The sequence below is a fragment of the Australozyma saopauloensis genome, chromosome 3 (genome assembly GCF_035610405.1).
Source record: "Australozyma saopauloensis chromosome 3, complete sequence".
Taxonomy (NCBI): Eukaryota; Fungi; Ascomycota; class Pichiomycetes; order Serinales; family Metschnikowiaceae; genus Australozyma; species Australozyma saopauloensis.
In genome coordinates, this window is record NC_086133.1 from 473106 (window position 1) to 492888 (window position 19783).

General features: G+C 44.4%; 11 protein-coding genes and 1 non-coding gene across 12 annotated transcripts; 8 read left to right on the forward strand and 4 right to left on the reverse strand.

Moving 5' to 3' along the window:
- Nucleotides 1-14: 14 nt before the first annotated feature.
- Nucleotides 15-2441, forward strand: PUMCH_002388 (uncharacterized protein; the record flags this gene model as incomplete). The annotated part of the gene is made up of 1 exon (XM_063021399.1): nt 15-2441. One exon carries the CDS (start codon nt 15-17, stop codon nt 2439-2441), a length of 2427 nt encoding a protein of 808 aa, XP_062877469.1.
- Nucleotides 2442-3240: 799 nt separating this feature from the next.
- Nucleotides 3241-4215, forward strand: PUMCH_002389 (uncharacterized protein; the record flags this gene model as incomplete). The annotated part of the gene is made up of 1 exon (XM_063021400.1): nt 3241-4215. One exon carries the CDS (start codon nt 3241-3243, stop codon nt 4213-4215), a length of 975 nt encoding a protein of 324 aa, XP_062877470.1.
- Nucleotides 4216-4628: 413 nt separating this feature from the next.
- Nucleotides 4629-5111, forward strand: PUMCH_002390 (uncharacterized protein; the record flags this gene model as incomplete). Its single annotated transcript, XM_063021401.1, has 1 exon — nt 4629-5111. The coding sequence occupies one exon, from the start codon at nt 4629-4631 to the stop codon at nt 5109-5111; it is 483 nt and encodes a 160-aa protein (XP_062877471.1).
- A 424-nt stretch (nt 5112-5535) lies between these two features.
- Nucleotides 5536-6153, forward strand: PUMCH_002391 (uncharacterized protein; the record flags this gene model as incomplete). The annotated part of the gene is made up of 1 exon (XM_063021402.1): nt 5536-6153. The coding sequence occupies one exon, from the start codon at nt 5536-5538 to the stop codon at nt 6151-6153; it is 618 nt and encodes a 205-aa protein (XP_062877472.1).
- A 90-nt stretch (nt 6154-6243) lies between these two features.
- PUMCH_002392 (uncharacterized protein) lies at nt 6244-7035 on the reverse strand (the record flags this gene model as incomplete). Its single annotated transcript, XM_063021403.1, has 1 exon — nt 6244-7035. The coding sequence occupies one exon, from the start codon at nt 7033-7035 to the stop codon at nt 6244-6246; it is 792 nt and encodes a 263-aa protein (XP_062877473.1).
- A 493-nt stretch (nt 7036-7528) lies between these two features.
- On the reverse strand, nt 7529-8068 carry PUMCH_002393 (uncharacterized protein; the record flags this gene model as incomplete). Its single annotated transcript, XM_063021404.1, has 1 exon — nt 7529-8068. The coding sequence occupies one exon, from the start codon at nt 8066-8068 to the stop codon at nt 7529-7531; it is 540 nt and encodes a 179-aa protein (XP_062877474.1).
- A 251-nt stretch (nt 8069-8319) lies between these two features.
- PUMCH_002394 (uncharacterized protein) lies at nt 8320-8910 on the reverse strand (the record flags this gene model as incomplete). The annotated part of the gene is made up of 1 exon (XM_063021405.1): nt 8320-8910. The coding sequence occupies one exon, from the start codon at nt 8908-8910 to the stop codon at nt 8320-8322; it is 591 nt and encodes a 196-aa protein (XP_062877475.1).
- Nucleotides 8911-11243: 2333 nt separating this feature from the next.
- Nucleotides 11244-12290, forward strand: PUMCH_002395 (uncharacterized protein; the record flags this gene model as incomplete). The annotated part of the gene is made up of 1 exon (XM_063021406.1): nt 11244-12290. The coding sequence occupies one exon, from the start codon at nt 11244-11246 to the stop codon at nt 12288-12290; it is 1047 nt and encodes a 348-aa protein (XP_062877476.1).
- Nucleotides 12291-12776: 486 nt separating this feature from the next.
- On the forward strand, nt 12777-15107 carry PUMCH_002396 (uncharacterized protein; the record flags this gene model as incomplete). The annotated part of the gene is made up of 1 exon (XM_063021407.1): nt 12777-15107. The coding sequence occupies one exon, from the start codon at nt 12777-12779 to the stop codon at nt 15105-15107; it is 2331 nt and encodes a 776-aa protein (XP_062877477.1).
- A 1442-nt stretch (nt 15108-16549) lies between these two features.
- Nucleotides 16550-16621, reverse strand: PUMCH_002397. The gene has a single exon. It is a non-coding gene; the product is annotated as a tRNA-Gly (tRNA).
- A 610-nt stretch (nt 16622-17231) lies between these two features.
- PUMCH_002398 (uncharacterized protein) lies at nt 17232-18284 on the forward strand (the record flags this gene model as incomplete). The annotated part of the gene is made up of 1 exon (XM_063021408.1): nt 17232-18284. One exon carries the CDS (start codon nt 17232-17234, stop codon nt 18282-18284), a length of 1053 nt encoding a protein of 350 aa, XP_062877478.1.
- A 407-nt stretch (nt 18285-18691) lies between these two features.
- Nucleotides 18692-19621, forward strand: PUMCH_002399 (uncharacterized protein; the record flags this gene model as incomplete). The annotated part of the gene is made up of 1 exon (XM_063021409.1): nt 18692-19621. One exon carries the CDS (start codon nt 18692-18694, stop codon nt 19619-19621), a length of 930 nt encoding a protein of 309 aa, XP_062877479.1.
- Nucleotides 19622-19783: the final 162 nt, after the last annotated feature.

The following is a 19783-nucleotide window of genomic DNA, read 5'->3' on the forward strand; positions in this document are numbered from 1 at the left end:
AGCACTAATTGAATATGTCAGCTAGTCTGCCAACCGCCGCAGACGATGACATGCCCGTTGATTTTGAAAGCTCGCCTGCTCCGATCTTCGATACTGAGAACGACGGAGCATACAACGAAAACCCAGACAATGGTGATTCCGAGCAACAGCTGGGGAACCAAAAGAAGCGTAAGAAGCCAGCCAAAGGCGGTGGTGGTCCGAAAAGAATAACTGAAGAAGCTTTGCAACGTCGACGCGAAGGTAGACTCAAGGCAGCTGCTACTATCGCCAATAACTTGAAAAAGACAGGAATTGGTCGGTTCGAAGACGAGAATGGCTTTCCGTACACAAACATTCGGCAAGTTCCACTTGTCAACCAGAAGAACTACTTCACAGATTATTTGAAGCGTGATGATCAGATATCCATGAACAGAAACTCAAAAGGGGATTCTTCAGAACTGGCACCCAAGCCCAATGGCATCAAAAGAGATGATGACGACGAGGATGACGATGATAATGATGATAATGACGATGATGAGAATGGCGTGCTTGGTCTGGATACCATTGTCATTCACCCAGGATCACGCAATTTGCGTATCGGTAGAGCGTCGGACGAGTATCCACAATGTTTCCCAATGGTAATCGCAGTGCCGAATTTCGATTCTGATATAGTTCCCAGTGTTGAGCCTGAGCGTATATATGACGAGGATGGTGTTTTAACCTTCGGTGAGACCTTTGAGTCAGCCAAGAGTTTGGTGACGAAGGACTTCAGAGCACGGATGCGGTACTACAAAAGAAGAGTCAATCCGAATTCACGAGACAGTGCTGCGCAGTTCAATGCTACACAAACGCCCGAAATCATCAGCTCGAGTAATAACCCTGATGACAAGACATACATTAGTGCCCAATCAGAGCTATTAAAAGAAAAGAAGTTCTTTGTGGGCGAAGAAGCTTTGAGTTTGCCATATGGAGAAAATTTCAGTGCCTGGAGATTGCGCTACCCGATTAAGTGTGGCTTGCTTAACCAAAGTCCGGACGATTATAGACTGGCCCAAGAGGTTCTAAGTGATATAATCCGTATAATTACTTATGCTTTGCAAAAGCTTGACATTGGCGACGACTACTCGAAATTCAAATGCATGTTGGTAATCCCAGACGTTTATGACAAGCAAATGGTTGAGAACCTTGTGACAATTTTACTTTCGACCTTAGGTTTTGCAAAGTTCGGTTTAATTCAAGAAAGTGTCGCTGCAACGTTCGGAACAGGTGTGTCCTCTGCTTGCGTAATTGATGTTGGAGCTGAGAAGACTTCCATTTCCTGTGTTGACGAGGGAATGATAATCAGTGATTCACGAATCTATTTGAATTACGGAGGAAATCATATAACAGAGGCTTTCACGAAAATGTTATTGCAGCAAGACTTTCCCTACAACTCAATAAATTTGAGACACAATGACGATTGGGAATTGGCTCAACGTTTGAAAGAAAAGTTTTGCACCTTTGATGACGCAGAAATCGCGATTCAATTGTACAATTTCTTTATGAAGAAGCCTGATGAAGAGACAAAAAAATACCAGTTCAAAGTTTATGATGAGACAATGTTAGCGCCCTTGGGTCTTTTCTACCCTGACTTATTTGGGATCTCCTCGCAGATTGACCCCCGGCCCTTGTTTCCAAGCCCAGTTGACCACTATTCTGGTGAGCTTAATAATCCATATTCCAAAGCTCAAGAGCTTCTATTAGCTAATCAGGGCTTTACGGAGCTTCCAGATGTGGACCTACTTCAACGCTTGATTGATGGCAGACACGCTTACAAACTGGGAAATCCTGGCATATCTAGACCCGAATCAGAAGATGCATTGTTTTTTACAAAGAAAGCACTGTCAATACCACTAGATAAGGCTATCATCGAGTCGATTACGCATGCTGGAATATCGCTTGACTTCAACAGAGCCAAAAAATTGTATGATAACATTCTTGTTGTTGGTGGTGGACTCGCCAAATTTCCTGCGTTCGAGACATTACTCAATGACCGAGTCAATATATGGCGGCCTCGATTTTTATCTTCAGGTTCCTTGGAAGACCTTGTTTCGATGTTGTCTAAGGACAAAGAGAAACTGGAGAGTGTACGGAAATCTCTCATCACAGCCTTGAAGGCCAAAAAGAAAACAGCGTCATCGCAAGACGAGATCGAGCTAAGTCCCGAGGAGCTCAAAAAAATTGATGAGCAGACCGAATTCGTTATAGATCTTGACCGAGCAGATGCTATAGCAGAGCAGGGACAAACCACACCAGTGAATATTCTCACGCCCCCCAAGGAGCTACAGCCAGAAATGATTTGCTGGAAAGGTGGTGGAGTGTTTGCAAGATTGAAGGTTGCTGGGGAATTATGGATATCCCGCGAGGATTGGGAACTATTAAACTCACGTTGCTTGTACTACAAAAGTTTGTTTAATTACTAGATCACGAAGAGGAACAAAAATAGAATACGAATAGCACTCATTTAAATTATGACATCAATCAATACAATAAATGCTGATTCTTATCTCTACGTTAATAATTTCTCAAGTTTAGTTCAGGAATCGCATCGAATGCACCTCCTCGGTGAGAATGGTCTGAAAGAGGACTGGCTGCAAATTAGTCCAAGCATGAACCTGCAGATACGCATCTTTCCCTGTTCAGCCCTTTGTGCAGCCGAGACTCGGACTCAGGGGAATACGAAAAAATACGCAATATTTCAACTGCCTTCGAAACAATGTCGCAGAAAAGCTCCGGAAATGCGACTTTTAGCTGGCCGATGTAAAATTTTAGTCTTCCTGCTAATTGGACTCGCCCCAACACGTCTAACGGTGAGGCTGTAGCACCGGGAAAGAGCCTGTGTAATCGCCGCACCGAGGGGAGCCAATGCCATACGCATTACCCCTCCAAAAGAAACGGTAAAGTGCTCCAAAGTGGTCCAAATTTGAAGTGGTGACACGGAAAAATATACACTTACACGAACTCTTCACAGGAACGCGTCTTTAAATTATAAATTCCATGAATTTCTCATGAAATTGTGTTGTTGGCCCCGGGAATACTCGGGCGCGACCGCTGTGATGAGGAGAAAAAGAGAGATCAAGGTCGGTGACGGAGGCACGGGTGTGCACCCGGAGACTATCCCCCCGATGCGATACAAGTCTTCTCAACGTGTCCCTCCAGTTCGTACCTAGTCTTTGTTGAAAAAGAGCATTACTCCAAAGTCGAGACCATCACATATTCATCATGTTGTCCAAGCAATTTGTCCGTGGGTTCGCCTCCACTCAATGCGTCAAGAACTACGCTTCTACCATCCCAAACTTGAAGATTAACAAGGAAACCAAGGTCATTTACCAAGGTTTCACTGGTAAGCAGGCTACTTTCCACGCCGAGCAGGCTATTGCCTACGGCACCCAGGTTGTCGGTGGTACCAACCCTAAGAAGGCTGGTACTCTCCACTTGGACAGACCAGTGTTCGCTACTGTCAAGGACGCCATGAAGGAGGCTGGTGCCACTGCCACCGGTATCTTCGTTCCACCTTCTATCGCTGCTGGTGCTATTGAGGAGGCTATCGAGGCCGAGATCTCCTTGGCTGTTGCCATCACCGAGGGTATTCCTCAACACGACATGGTCAGAATTGCCCAGATGTTGAAGACCCAATCTAAGACCAGATTGGTCGGTCCTAACTGTCCAGGTCTTATTGCCCCAGACCAGTGTAAGATCGGTATCATGCCTTCCAGCATCCACCAGAGAGGCCGTGTTGGTATCATCTCTAGATCCGGTACCTTGACCTACGAGGCTGTTGCTCAAACCACTTCTGTCGGTTTGGGTCAATCCTTGGTTATCGGTATGGGTGGTGACCCATTCCCAGGTACCAACTTCATCGATGCATTGACTTTGTTCTTGAAGGACCCTGAGACCGAGGGTATCATTTTGATTGGTGAGATTGGTGGTACTGCCGAGGAGGAGGCTGCTGAGTTCTTGAAGCAACACAACTTGACCAGACCAGAGGGTCCAAAGCCTGTTGTTTCCTTCATTGCCGGTGTCTCTGCTCCTCCAGGTAGAAGAATGGGTCACGCTGGTGCCATCGTTGCTGGTGGTAAGGGTGACGCTAAGTCCAAGATCGCCGCTTTGGAAGCTGCTGGTGTCGTTGTCGAGCAGTCTCCTGCTAGATTGGGTAACTCTTTGTACAAGGAGTTCCAAAACAAGGGTTTGTTGTAAAGAACCTGGTAAATAAAAATGTGCTATAGTCATGATGAGCAGAACTGTTTGAAGTATTCGTAGTGTATTTCATGATTTGAAACGTTTTGAATCTATGAAATCAAATCAATTTTTTTGTTATCAGTTATCATCCACACTGTTTGTTTAATTGTGAAGCACGATCGACAAGGTCTCGCAACAGAAACGTAGACGCTACAAAAAAATACGACAAGAAATCAACACTGTCGAATCAAATTGGAATTAGTCATTCTCTTTTTTGTGAATTGCTGATAACAAACGGACTGAAGTCTTTCTTGGTATGTTCATTTTTCCAGTTGTACTCCATACTTCCGCGCTGAAAAATTCACCTCCAGTAATACCCTTCTCTATCTGTACCTACCCATACATCCACATCGTGGCCCTCAAAGCACAAGATGTTTTTGTCGAGACTTGCTAGACTGAATGTCATTTCTATAAAACCACTAGCCGCCCAAGGCCTCACATCGCAGAGACTCTTCTCGTCTTCGCTAGTGAGCTACAAAACGAACACATCCACAAGAACAAAGGAAAACGTCCACGACTTGAAAACGTTTTTTGAGTTAATTGGAAGAGATACCATAGAGCACCACGACTCGTTTGAAGGCGATTTACAGAAGTTCTTGGATACCAGTTCGAAGGAGATGAAGGCCATGGGTATCGATGTATCTACCCGCCGTTACATGTTGAGGTGGAAAAACAAATTCATCAATGATTTGGAGCCTTTGCGTGAGCACCAAAGGGGCAAGAAGCGTAACGGAGGTGAAAGAAAGGAGAAGCAGGTGTTGGCCCAGAGAAAGGCATTGAAGAGAAAGGAGGAGAGACAACAGTTCGCCAAGGACCGTGCTGCTGGTTTGGTCAGCGATGAGAGAGTCTTTTAATTGTATATATTGTGCGAGGGCTCTGCCTTCTGAAGTCATGGACATTTTTTCACAGATGATGTAGCTACCGTGAGTTTATCCTTTATTCACACTTCTTACCTAAAGGTGGGCGTTGGCCACAAGGACAATGAATAATGATTGTATTCTTTTGATAAATTTATTACCTGTTGATTCTTAGAAATACATAGTTGAGGTACAATGAGTACAGAGAAGCATTGTCCAAAGAATCGAGGAAACAAGAAAGGGATTAACAATACAAAATATTTGCAAACGAAATGAACCCCAAATTCCGCATCCATCTCTTGATCTTATTAATCAAGTCGACATTTATTTCATTTTTTTGTCCTTAGTCTCCCTACACTATATAGTAGGTGAGCTCTCCACACACAACACCTGTTCTCTCCAACTAGTTTGTCTTCCCACAATGACCAAATTTGTCTCGGTATTTGCAGCTATCTTTGCGCTTTTCGCATGGTTCAACATGGCCGCCTCCGCTGAATTGCCCGAAAACCCACCAATTACTCACAAGGTATTCTTCGACATTGAGCAAGACGGAAAGGCCTTAGGCAGAATCACCATTGGCTTGTTTGGTACCATTGTCCCAAAAACCGTTGAGAACTTCAGACAATTGGCTATTTCCGAGGACCCTAAGTTTGGCTACAAAAACTCCATTTTCCACAGAGTGATCCCTAGCTTCATGCTTCAAGGTGGAGATTTCGAGACTGGCCAAGGCTACGGTGGCAAGTCCATTTACGGCGGCAAGTTTGACGATGAGAACTTCCAATTGAAGCACGACAGACCATACAGATTGTCGATGGCCAATGCAGGCAAGAACACCAACGGCTCTCAATTCTTCATCACCACTGTAGTCACCTCTTGGTTGAATGGTGGTCACGTTGTTTTCGGCGAGGTTGTCGACGGCTTCGATGTTGTTGACACCATTGAGAAGACCAAAACCACTGGTGCCGACAGACCAAAGTTGGAGGTGAAGATCGTCAACTGTGGTGAATTGCCAGTTACTCCAGTCAAGGACGAGCTTTAAATGGCGAGGAAGATTCCTACATAGTTTCCAATGAACGCAATTGATTTACATAGTGTTAAAAGAAGTAGGCATTTATGGCTTGATGTTCGTCTATTCAGTGTCATCGTTGAGATTGAGCCTTACACCCAACATCTCGACCGTGCTTCCTTTGCCATACAACGGAATGTCGTCCAAATATATGCTTTTCTCTGTGCCAGTCGCCAAGATACTGCCTAATAGATTGTCAAAAGCTTGTGACAGGATCTCGTTGTTGGCCACGACTCCAGTAATGGATGGCATGTTGGTTTCTCCACCACCGGCAGTCGCAGCAGCGGTGCCAGGATTGGAAATTGAAGTAGGAGTATTTGTGTACATGCTTGCAGACAGAGGCTTCCCACTCGCCTGTGAGGCACTGGACTCGGTTTGATCTGGGTATGTGTGCCCTCCCTCTGCGATGGAAAACGATGCCATTGAATTTAGTAGACTCAACGATTTTTTCATCGAGAGCACGCTCGAAAGCAACCGCGAAGAGAGAATGTCATAAATCACTGGACTTTGGTACACATTGGCACCGATAATGTAGTAATCATTGAGAGGAGCAGCATGTTCTGGGCTCGAACGATTTTGTTTACGAACGACCCAAAAATCAGGCTCGCGCGTATATGCAACCACAAACTCGATGCCGGTCATTTCTGTAAGCCGAGATTGAAAGTATTTCTGTGGGTGTACGTTTGGGGGAATGGGCTGGAATTGTAGCTGCATGCGAAGAACCTGGTTGTTCGAGGTTCTGTCATAGAAAGGCGACTCTGCAAAGTAGTCTAGAACATTTGCTGAATGGAGTCCGAAGTGCTGGATCCATTCTGGCGATTTCCATTGAATCTCGTCTAGAGGACTGCTGGACATTGTAATGAAGTATTAGAAGCGAGAATGCAGATGTGGATGGTGGAACTGAGGGAATGTGCTTTACAATTGTGCTGACGAGGGTAAGTTATTCCTCATATAAATAGTCCTAAGTTGATTTTATGTGTAAATTGATAAGTAGTGATAGCAGAGAGTGTACATGGAGAAAGTGAAAAATCAATAAAAGTGCATTGGGCTCTAACACCTGGACATGAGAGGATTTTGCGTAAATATTCTTGTTAATTAAAAAACTGAATCGAGAATAAGATTGAAATCAGTATGTCTCTTGCATGTTATCCATCAATTACCTTGGTTCTATAAGGTTAACTCAGATCACAATAGTTTTTGAAAGCCACGATTGGGCGAAAAATTCAAAGCTACCCATTTGACAAATCGAATTGCCTCTAAAAAATGGATCAGGGATCTGCTTATAGACCCTGTTGGGCACTACACCACCCTCTAGTCTAGTTGTAACTGTTGATTAGACAACAGTGCTCTATTGGGATTTCTTCTCCTGAACGTATTTTTCTAGCTCCTCTTGCAACCATTGCGCTTCGACAGCCATATCTTCCGTCGTGCGTGGATGTCTCTCCTCGTCAGGAATTGAAATGAAGCCAGGCAGCTTTTGGAAATTGGCCTTCCGGGCGAAAAATTCCTCGTAGGATTTCGCCAAATCAGTCCGTTCTAGTTGTCGATGTATGCTGTCATCGTGTTTGTCGTTCACATATCGAGGAATGATGTGTGTGTGCAAATGGGGAACCGATTGGCCGGATTCAGGACCGTCTTGAATGGCAAGATTCAAAGAGTCTGCTTTGTAAACTTTAGTGATGAATCCTTGAATCAATTGTAAGCTCTCCATGTAATCTTGCGCTTCTATGGGGTTTAAGTCACCAAAACGAAGAACCGAGGTTCTTAGTGGGACAACCAAGATATGACCTGGAACAAGCGGCTTGAGGTTGACGAGGCCATACGTGAAGCGCGAGCGGAAAAACACCTGTGGAGTCACCGGGAACTTGTAGAATAATACCTCTGACATTGTGTTAGTTTTAGTTGGGACTCAAAGGGGAGTATAGTTGAATATTCAGCAAGAAAGAAGGATTGTATTAAAAACAGAATAAATTCAATCAAGTGACCATATTTGGGTATCTACAATTGAGTATAGTTAAAATACATTTTACTATCCTTAAACAACTACCATAAGGCTCGAGTGTTTCCAAATCACCAATATGAGCATTCTACAGTCCGCTAATCTATCAATCTATTATTCTAAGCTTCTATTAAATATGCTTACTCCAGTTGCTTACCGAAGTACTCCTTGGACTGAGCAACATCTGGCTTGATGGTATCAGCACCTTGAGTCCAGTTGGCAGGACAGACCTCACCGTACTTCTCGGTGAATTGGAAAGCCTCAACCAAACGCAAAGACTCATCAACGGATCTACCAACTGGCAAGTCGTTAATGGTGATTTGTCTCAAGGTTCCCTTAGGGTCGATCAAGAAGATACCTCTCAATGCAATACCCTCCTCCTCGATCAAGACACCGTAGTCTCTGGACAAAGAGTGGTTGGTGTCGGCAATCAAAGGAATGTTGACCTTGCCCAAACCACCATCCTTTCTGGCAACGTTGGTCCAAGCCAAAAGAGAGTACTCGGAGTCAGTGGAGGCGAACAAAACCTCGGTGTCCTTCTCAGCAAACTTCTTGACAGCGTCAGAGTAAGCGATGATCTCAGTTGGACACACGAAGGTGAAGGCCAATGGAATGAAGGCCAACAAGACCCACTTACCCTTGTATTGATCCAAGCTGATCTCCTCGAAAACACCGTCGACAACGGCAGTCTTCTTGAATGCTGGGGCTGGCTTTTGGATAACGGCAGACATTGTGTATGTGAGGATTCTTTTTTTTTGTTTATGTGTTGTCAGAAGACAGAATTGATTAAGTTGGAAATCTGGAAGTGTGGCCCTGGTGAGACTTGTGGCTGTATTTATAGAGCCGGGATTGTGCAGGTGCCCCGTGGCAGGTGTCCGCACAATTGCCTTGTTTGGGCTTGGGATGCCGATGTGCCTCTCTGCCTGCAGTCCAGAACCTCAGTCTTGGGAGACTCATCGTTGAGAGAAAGTCAATTGTGAGGAAGCAGAGCAACGCGCAGAAACCCTTGAATTTGCGATAGTGGAAATTGCGTCTCTGCGCTCAATTCTGCTACCAAAAGCTTCTAGGAATTGGAAGGAGGCGGGAATGATAGCCGAGATCGGCATCTCCCGGATGAGCCACAGTTAGTAGACAGGCATTTCTAATGGTTGACAAGAACAATCTGGTGGATTCTGACGCAGAGCCTGGGCGTTCTAGAGCGCACTGATTATTCAGATGATTTTGAGTCACTACACACAAACTTCACACAAATCTCACCCAGACTCACACATACTTCACACAGATTTCACACCGTTCTCCCCTAGGATTTGCACACATTATACACACTCGATGGGCTTCCTTGCATCACCGATACGAGGCTCAATGATGTAAGACGTGAATTTTCATGTGGCAATTATCTCCAGGAAAGCAATTGACAAGGACATCGATTTGTAAGGTATCATGCATCATATCAATGCAATGGCTGTAGTATTGTTCACCGTTTGATACCCACTGCGCGCCGGGAATTTTATCCTCATTCGGTGCTTTGTATGCGGTGTCTCAAACGCATGAGTATCGTACATATGGAATCTGAAAAATTCGTATAGAAACGCATACGACGCTAAACGAACAGGTATTTTTGTTGTAAGACGAATCAAATTTCATTCAAAAAATTGATTACAATCCCCAATTGGAAATCGACCATTCTAGCGCTTTGGAAAGTGTATGCCAATATTGGTCGTACCATGGATGTACACATCTCCACGCAAAATCAATCAAAGGAAATGCAAAAATGGGTGTACATTTTATAAACTTTAACAATGACAAAACAATGGAATAGGGGCTGATTGTATCTACCATCAGTCTGCAACCACTCGCACTGACGCTACTGAGTGTGGTAACTACAATGGTCAACTGTCAATTTAATTTCATCCAAACTATAAAGCCAAGATCATGTGATGTCCACAACGGTGGCTGCACGGTATATAGAACAACCTCTAGGGTATCTCAGTAGAAGTTATGGTGGTTTTGCAGCCAGTATAAGTATTGGAGGTTTCGCAGCCAGTCGCCCAAACCTCAGACAATAGATGGCATTGGAAAATCTCCTTCCATATGGATTCAAGTCAAACCAAGCTCAACAGTAGAAATCGTATAGCGCCGCCGTTTGGTATCCTAGTATACCAGTGCATGGACTGACACTGTATTACACGGTAAAGGGCGACGAACCCTCTCTACCCTCTTCCTGGGTCTGTAACTCCGAGAGTAGGACTAACCAGACCAACTCCCAAATTTGGGCTCATTGCAATTATTCACAACCAAGACAGGATTTGCAAGATAATTTGAAATCGAGATTTACAGAATTTAGAATTCAGAGTTTTGTCAACTCAATTGCAAATGATACCCAATACCATACCCATCTAGTTGTCTCACCTATGTCCCATGTATCCCATGTATCCCATGTATCCAATACTCCCACGTTGGTTCGGCTTTTCGCACTTGAAGCTACATTTCGGATCCAGTCTGTTGACTGCCAATCGCCGCTCCTTGCATCGGACATCTGAGAACACCCAAACCACCAAACCATCAAACCACCAAAAACAGCCCCAAAATTGCCCCCCTCTTGATTCACCGAAATGCAAAAGTCCGGAACTCGCTGGCTTGGGATATGCCTTAGGGGGGTACTAATCCAATTTCCGCCTCGTTCATGAAAACTACTGCAGACAGCGGGGTGGTCCTAACGGCGCGACGCTGCCCACTACCTCAACCACCTTACACACACGCTCGACACCCATTGTCTACAGGCCATTGTCCTATATCACTCCACCACTCTTAACTCCAGATATGTACTCCACGTTTGGACCCCACAATTCGGCGGAAGGTCCGATCTGCCCTATCCTCCCTTTGTTGGTCCTGACACGGACTTATGCCATCAAAGAGGAGTAATGATACCTTCCATCAATGGTATATAAATGGGTTCAAATCCCTCTAGCTTTCTCTTTTCTCCATCAGTTGCATACCAACACAACGAACAACCACCTCAGCTCTCCAACAACCTTTCTTCCCCAAACAAACTTAAACTAAGAAAATGTCTGTCCCAACTACCCAAAAGGCTCTTATCTTCGAGACCAACGGCGGTCCATTGCTTTACAAGGACATCCCAGTTCCAGTTCCAAAGCCAAATGAGTTGTTGATCAACGTCAAGTACTCCGGTGTCTGCCACACCGACTTGCACGCCTGGAAGGGTGACTGGCCTTTGGCTACCAAGTTGCCATTGGTCGGTGGCCACGAGGGTGCCGGTGTTGTTGTCGCCATGGGTGAGAACGTCAAGGGCTGGAAGGTCGGTGACTACGCCGGTGTCAAGTGGTTGAACTCCTCTTGTAACTCCTGTGAGTTCTGTCAAACCACCTGCGAGCCAAACTGTGCTGACGCTGACTTGTCTGGTTACACCCACGATGGTTCTTTCCAACAATACGCTACTGCCGATGCCATCCACGCTGCCAGAATTCCTCAAGGTACCGACTTGGCTGAGATCTCTCCAATCTTGTGTGCTGGTATCACTGTTTACAAGGCTTTGAAGACTGCCAACTTGAAGGCCGGCCAATGGGTCGCCATTTCTGGTGCCGCTGGTGGTTTGGGTTCCTTGGCTGTCCAATACGCCAAGGCTATGGGCTACAGAGTTGTCGGTATCGATGGTGGTGCTGACAAGGCCGAGTTCGCCAAGAGCTTGGGTGCTGAGGCTTTCGTCGACTTCCTTACCACCAAGGATGTCGTCAAGGCTGTCCAAGACATCACCAACGGTGGTCCACACGGTGTCATCAACGTCTCTGTCTCTGAGAGAGCCATGCAACAATCCGTTGAGTACGTCAGATCCACTGGTACTGTCGTCTTGGTCGGTTTGCCAGCTGGCGCCAAGGTTGTCGCTCCTGTCTTCGAGTCCGTTGTCAAGTCTGTCAACATCAGAGGTTCTTACGTTGGTAACAGAGCTGACTCTGCTGAGGCTATCGACTTCTTCTCCAGAGGCTTGATCAAGTGTCCAATCAAGATTGTCGGCTTGTCTGAATTGCCAGAAGTCTACGAGTTGATGGAGCAAGGTAAGATCTTGGGTAGATACGTTGTTGACACCTCCAAGTAAGATCTCGGCCAAATGCGAGCTTCTGAGAAGTCCGCTCTATTTATGAATTATGAATAATTTTATTTATGAATGAATGTGATCTGAATTAAAATACACAAGTGTAGCCTAGTTGCTAGAGACCTGGCTGATTTACAAAGATCTGATTTAATCGAGCTACAATCGAGTGTCGTAACCACAGTTATCTTGGAAAAATTTGTTAGCCTCATTAATAGTAGAATTTACCGAGCAGTTTGATATCACTCGTGTCAACTTATGCCACGCTGTAGCGTCGTAGGCAATGGTATCCAGATCTAAAGAAATGAGCAGAACATAACAAAAAAAAAAATTAGAATTTACAAAAGAGCTTGAGCTGAACTATCTATGCTAATATAAATATTATTTAAGGAGTAGATTCATCCTCTTGAATAATCTTTAGAATGGTATCAATCACGTGACGTACAGGTATATTTGGCTCGCCTTACAATCTAATCAATCATACGTCTAAACATGGAGAAATTCGGCTTCAACAGGGTTTCAAACAACCCTTCTACCGGAGGTCCTACAATCTCCCACTCAAGACCGAACGAGCCTCGGTCCACCCAGTATAAAGTCGCTTTGCGAGCCGCAAACGCGCCTTCAAACGAAGTAGCACTCACCAACAGAATCGCTGTCAACCCCAACGACTTCCCTCAATTGCACGACGGACAAACCGTGATCTTGGATGGCCTCTTCGTGTTTTCCATCAGCAAGAGCCCTGCCATGGAACCCGGCACCGTGGGTTTGGCAGGACATGTTCGTCAGTGGATCAGAGCATCTGTAGGCCAGAAGATTACCGTAGAATCATACAACATTGCCACACAGAAACCCAATGAAGATATCTATCTAGGGTCAATCGATCTTCTCGTGGATTTCCGATCATCTGCTAGAGCTCGTGAGATGACCGTTAAGGAGGAGGACCTTGTGCAGCAGTTTTTCAACAGTTACGAAAACCAGGTTTTGCAGCCCAGTCAGCCAATCACCATGGAGTTCCGTGGTCAAATTCTCATGGTCACGGTTCGTCAGACCCTGCCTGTAGACATTGCACACTTGCAAGCACCAACCTCGGCCTCTTCTACCGATATTTCTGCGAAGGGTGTGCTCATTAAAGAGGGAACTGATGTTGGATTCTCGCCAGCTGACAGATCTCTCCTTCAAATTCAACAATCGGAGAATAGTCGCTCGTTGGAGGCTGCCCCTACCAATCAACTTATCAACTCTGACTTCAAATTGGAGAATTTGGGAATCGGAGGTTTAGATCTGGAGTTCCTGCAAATTTTCCGTCGTGCTTTCGCTTCGAGAACAGTATCACCTACACTTGTTGAAAAGCTTGGTGTGCGTCACGTTAAAGGTTTGCTTTTGTACGGTCCTCCAGGTACTGGTAAGACATTGATCGCTCGTCAGATCGGAAAAATGTTGAACGTGAAGGAAATCCAAATTGTCAATGGTCCTGAGATGCTTTCCAAGTATGTTGGTTCTTCCGAAGAGAATATTCGTAATCTCTTCAAGAATGCCGAGGCAGATGAGAAGAGCATGGGCAAGAATTCTCCATTGCATATCATCATTTTCGATGAGTTGGATTCCGTGTTCAAACAGAGAGGTGGTGGAAGTACCGGAGGGACTGGTGTTGGTGATAACGTTGTCAACCAGCTTTTGGCGAAGATGGATGGTGTTGAACCCTTAAACAATATTTTGATCATTGGTATGACAAATAGATTGGACTTGATTGATAGCGCTTTGCTTCGTCCTGGACGTTTCGAGATTCAAATCGAGATCTCCTTGCCTGACGAGAAAGGCCGTAAGGAGATCTTGTTGATTCACACCAAAAAAATGGCTGATAACAAGCTTTTGGACTCAGACGTCAATTTTGACGAATTGGCAGCATTGACTAAGAATTACACAGGTGCAGAGCTCGAGGGTTTGTGCAACTCAGCGTCATCGTTTGCTATTTACGAACAAAGAGGCGAAGAACTCGGAAAAATGGCAAGCAATGCAAATGTTAAGCTTAGCAGAAGCTTTTTTATGATGGCCTTGAACGAAGTCAAACCTGCGTTTGGTATAGATGAGGATGATTTCAAGTCAGCCTACAGACACGGTATGATTGAATTTAATCCCTATGTGAGACACGTATTTGACAGACTTCAGTCATATGTGACGGAAGTAAAGACCTCCGACTCGGAGAGGCTCGTCAGTGTATTGTTGCATGGTGATCCCGGTGTTGGAAAGACTGCCATTGCAGCTAAGCTTGCCATGACGTCTGGATTTCCTCTTGTGAAAATGCTCAGTGCAGAGAGCTTGGTGGGTATGAGTGAGCCACAGAAAATGGTCGCAATTGACAATGTCATGAGAGACATTTACAAATCTCCATTGAACGTTCTTGTCATTGATAAGATTGAGTCGTTAATCAATTATGTTCCTATTGGACCTCGGTTTTCCAACGAGATTTTGCAGATGTTGATTGTGTATCTCAAGAAATACCCACCCAATGGAAGAAGATTGCTCATCATTGGAACGACATCTCAGTACAGCGCCCTTGATCACATGAACTTGGTCGAGAACTTTACTGCAGTGATAAACTTGAGAAGACTTAAGACCTTTGAAGAAATCAACAAGGTGTTCGAAGATTTGAATTTCATGAGCCCAGCCGAACGCCATGAGGTGCTCCGTCAATTGGAAGAGAACTGCACTGAGCAATTGGAGATCAGCGTTAGAAAATTAATTCAGATCGTTATGAATTGCAAATCCGCAAATGCGAGCGTTGATTCAGTTGCTGAAAAGATCATCGAATCGAATAGATTTTAGGGTCTTCATTCAGAAGAGCCCACCTTTGTGAAAAGCTATCACAACTGTGCAAGAAAAATAAATCATTTTCCTGGTGAATTATGTAAGGCTAATATAAAAACTACCCAAACAATCTGAGATCTCTTGGAAATAAATCTTCAATAGACATTTGGCTGCAAAAAACAGAAAACCATCTGCAGGTTGACACATTCTATGTCAGACTTCCTCCTGAATTAAGGTACAGTTCCATAATCTGTTTGATACTCAAATACTTTGCTTAACACCAAAATCCGCCTGCCCCTTCATAATCCAATCGCATTCAAAGAATCAAAATAGGAAAAATGGCGCATTTCCTTCTCAGAGAAGACGAAGTTGCACTGATCCTAATCCGAGAATTGAAGAACCAAGAAAGAGATCCGTGCTTACCTTCTGTCGCCGAGATACCCACTCAAACTACTGGCGGAATTCAAGCGACCTTCGAGAAGCAAAAAGTTCCTGGAATTCTCACTATCACAGCTCCCGATTTTCTATCTGTCCCATGCGTAGTGTCACCCAAGAAGCTGCTAAATCCAATTGACAAGTCAGAAAATCCCTGGTCATTTCACAACTATACTTTGGCGCCACCCGGTTCTCCAAATAAAGTCCTTAGGTCAAGTTCGCCGGGCATATTGGAGGTCCATGTGCTGTCAGAAGATGAAGATTCTAAAGCTCGGCCACGCCAAATCAGCCCCTCAAGTACGATGAAAATATCATACCCATTGAAGCAAAATTCAATGGTTTCTCCAGGATCAATAACCTTTGAGAACATATTTCTTCAAGATAACATTTTCACAAGCACAGACCTTCAGAGATCGACCGGTGACAAGGCAGCGGCGCGGTTCTCAACGCCAGAGGTGATATTATTTTTCAAGCTGCGCGTAATTGTCGTTAAAATTAAGTTTCCAGACAATTGCTTCTTGAGCGTTGTTAATCTTCGACCCAAGTCAAGGGTGTTTGCACTTGAAGGCTTTCAAAAGTTCAGATCACTCAAGCGAATGATGAATGATAGCAAGTACGTATTTTCCAGTTACAGAATGGAACTGGAACTCGGCTCAAGCGCATTTTCTCGTTACACGTACAGAACTTCTCTCGTAGAACTATCTCGGGCTTTGGATTTGCCAAAGTATTGCAGACGCTTGATGAGGGACTTGATCAATCAAGTTTCAAATATGTTCATTGAGCGCTATCTATTAAATTCAGAAACATGCGGTCTTAAATTAGTTTCTCGTTCACATTATTCTGATTGTGTGAAGAAATTTCTCCCTTACATGAAAATGTACATCCCGGGACTAACAATTGATACACTTGACCTGCTAGTAAGCAAGGGGATCTATCTGAAAAAGGAATCGTACAGAAAAAAAAAGAAGAGACATCCGCATGGAGCGATCTGTGCGTGGTGCCAGATGCCAAATACGAAAAAAAATTGAGTGGTACGGGAATCGAACCCATGTCTGCTGCTTGGAAGGCAGCAATGCTAACCATTACACCAACCACCCAACTTCGGAAGTTGTCTTTCGTAGATTTATCTGTCTTCCTGGACGTAATTTTTATACTTTCCGCACATTCGTTCATACTTTTTGTTGACCTTGCATTTACCCGGGGACTGAATTGGATCACACGTTAAAATTGAATGCTATTCTATAAAATAATTCAAAAGTGGCTATTCCAATCACTTGCATCCGAACTCCATAAACTCCAATCATGAAGTGAATGCAACTTCAGCAACCAATTCGTTATGTTCGTTCTCCTTAATTTATAAATTGATTAGAAAAGATAGCCTTTCAAAATTTCATTGCTACATTGACATGCAAAATTCTTCTCGGTATATCTCGAGTTGCTCCTATCTTATCGATTAGCTCTCTCACCCCATAGATTCGCTGAAATTGTCGCCCAGTCATGTGTGGCCGCTATGCATTGCCAATGGTATGTTGACACAATTGCAAATGCAAATCCTTTCTAACATAGTAGCCAATTGGAGATCTACCGCAGTACTTCAAAGAGACCGTTGATCAATCTTCAGATTATGAAGCAACCGATCAAAGCAGCGGCGGAACACACGAACAAGACAATTCTTCCTGCGGAGATGATTCCAATAGATTGAATCAAATGAATCATGGTGACAATTTTATCTTATCGGTACAGGGTGCTGGCTTCAATGGCTCCTACAACATCCCACCTACTTCCACAGGTGTGATAATTTACGTGAATCGTGACAATGACAACACTTACGAATATGTAGCAGAGCCGCTGAGATTCGGTGTACTTCCAGAATGGGCTAAACCTAAGGATCTGCTGCCAGTCAAGAAGGGATCCGGATTGGGTGCTAGTTATTCAAGAGAAGTTCAGGCACAGCAAGCAAAGCTCTTCAATTGCAGGAGAGAGACACTATCGCAGCCAAAATCGGTTTGGACTCAGCCCCGGGCGCACAAGCGTTGTGTTGTTCCTATAACGGGGTACTTTGAATGGCTCACCACGAAATCAGGCGAGAAAACGCCTTACTACGTGCATTCCGACAAGCCGCTATTATTCTTGGCTGGATTGTATGCCCATAATACGAACTACAATAAGACGGACCTTGTCTCCCACTCACAGGAATATTTCTCTTCATTCTCTATCGTTACAGGACCAGCAACGGGCGAGGACAAGAATGATTTGAAGTGGCTACACTCTAGGAAACCTATATTCATCAAAGAGTTTTCAAAGGAATGGTATCTGTGGCTCGATCCAAAAGGTGGTTGGGATGACTCGTTGTTGGAGTGTTTGAACACAGACACAAATCCCGTCTATGAGGAGCTAAAATGGCACATCGTTAGCAACACCGTGGGAAATCCAAAGAATCATTCACAAGAGGTCATCAAGGAGGTGAAGGTGAAACAAAAATCGATTTCGTCGTTCTTCTCCCCCAAAAAAAGAACTGCAGCGCCAAAGGAGGAATCGGAAGGAAACGTAAAAGGTGAAGGTGTCAAGAAGGAAGAGAAGAAAGATACCATGAATATTATGAACTTCGTGAGTAACACTAAATCCAGAAGGACAGACAACATGTATGGCGAGCTGGGGGATGGCTCGTTACCTATTGCCAAAAGAGTCAAGCTAGAACATCAAGGATCTGAAACAGCATTTCGAGAAGACTTGGACGACGCAGATGAGGAGGATGTATGACTTTACACCAATGAATGTTGATCGAGATCAGATTGTAAGGTGCCATAATCAGACACAGTTTCGACAATTTTATACAAGAGTAGACCAAATTTTTCGGAAAATTACAGCCAAGCTTCAAGTTTATGTCTGGAATGAAAATGTAATTCCTGTGCAAGGTTTGTTTGGCGGCCATTTTCAGTAGACTCGAAGTTCATTCGAGTTTTTGGAGACAAAGAAAAAGGAAACAACAAACATGAATTTTTGAAGCGCATCCAAGGATTTTTCGATACTCTCATTTAATTTTCACTTTTCAAATCCCATTATTTATTGGTACACATTTTCTCCTCCACCCTTTCCCTGTTCAGTGTGCAGACAGATAAATTTTCAGTTCAAGGTCTCCCTCCAATCCCAACGAAAAACCCCCAAACATGTCGTTTCGGCGCTCCGGCCTTGTGCTCAAATCGTGCACTCGTCTCAACTCAACAGCACAAAACGCCAAAAAAGCCGACGCCAGTGCGTTGTACTTGAACCCACACAAATGGGTCGGTTTACCTGCCGACAGAGTCTTTGAGCTCCACAACTTAAGAAAAACCAATCTTGCCGAAAAGTATGTTCCAAACAACGCTGAAAGAAGAGCTATCTTGTCGACAGTCACCTCTTTGAAGGGCGGAGCCCCAAAGTTGGAGTATGGATACGAGATCGACAACTTCAAGGAGCGAGTCATGAACAACACCCCCTCGAACCTCAGAGGCCTTCCTCCTAAACTCAGCAACCAAAGAGTCTATGACAGAGGTGATCTGATACACAAGGAGCGTCTGAAGCGCGAGACTCTCAGAACTGCTGCTTTCGAGATGCCGCTTTTGGCCAAGTACCGCCAGGAGTACCGTCCAAAGGAGACTGCTCAAAACCCTCTCAAGCTCACATTCCAGTCGGACTTCAGTGATTCGCCAAATGAGTTCAACTCTAAGGTCACTCTCTCTGTCAAGCTTGACGATTTGAACCTCAAGCAAGATCAACAGAAGAAATTCATCCTCTTATCGGGCAAGAAGTTTGATCAACACAGCCGTACCTTGGAATTTTCCTCCATCAGATTTCCCGAGTCCACTCAAAACGCCCGCTGGTTGGTTGAGACTTTCAACAAGCTCTTGAAAGAGTCTAAGGATTTGACAAAGAACGACTTCAAGGATATTCCTATCAACACCAAGCAACACAAGCCAGTCAAGCCTGTGTATGCATTCCCTGAAAGCTGGAAGAGACCACAAGATGCGCCAATGGAGCGTCACAACGTTGTCCAGAACTACATCCAGTCATACAAAGAGAAGAAGGAGAGCGAGTACATCAAGAGCATTTCTCCATGAACATGTAAATAAATCAATGCAATTGTCACCGATTCAGCTAAAAAGTAGAATAGATTTTAGTTTGAAATCTGCCCCATGTCAACAGATGAGACCAGAAGCTGAGAGTATTCAATTGTTAGGTGTATCTGATCGAGAATGAAATCAATCAGATGTGAAAAAGAT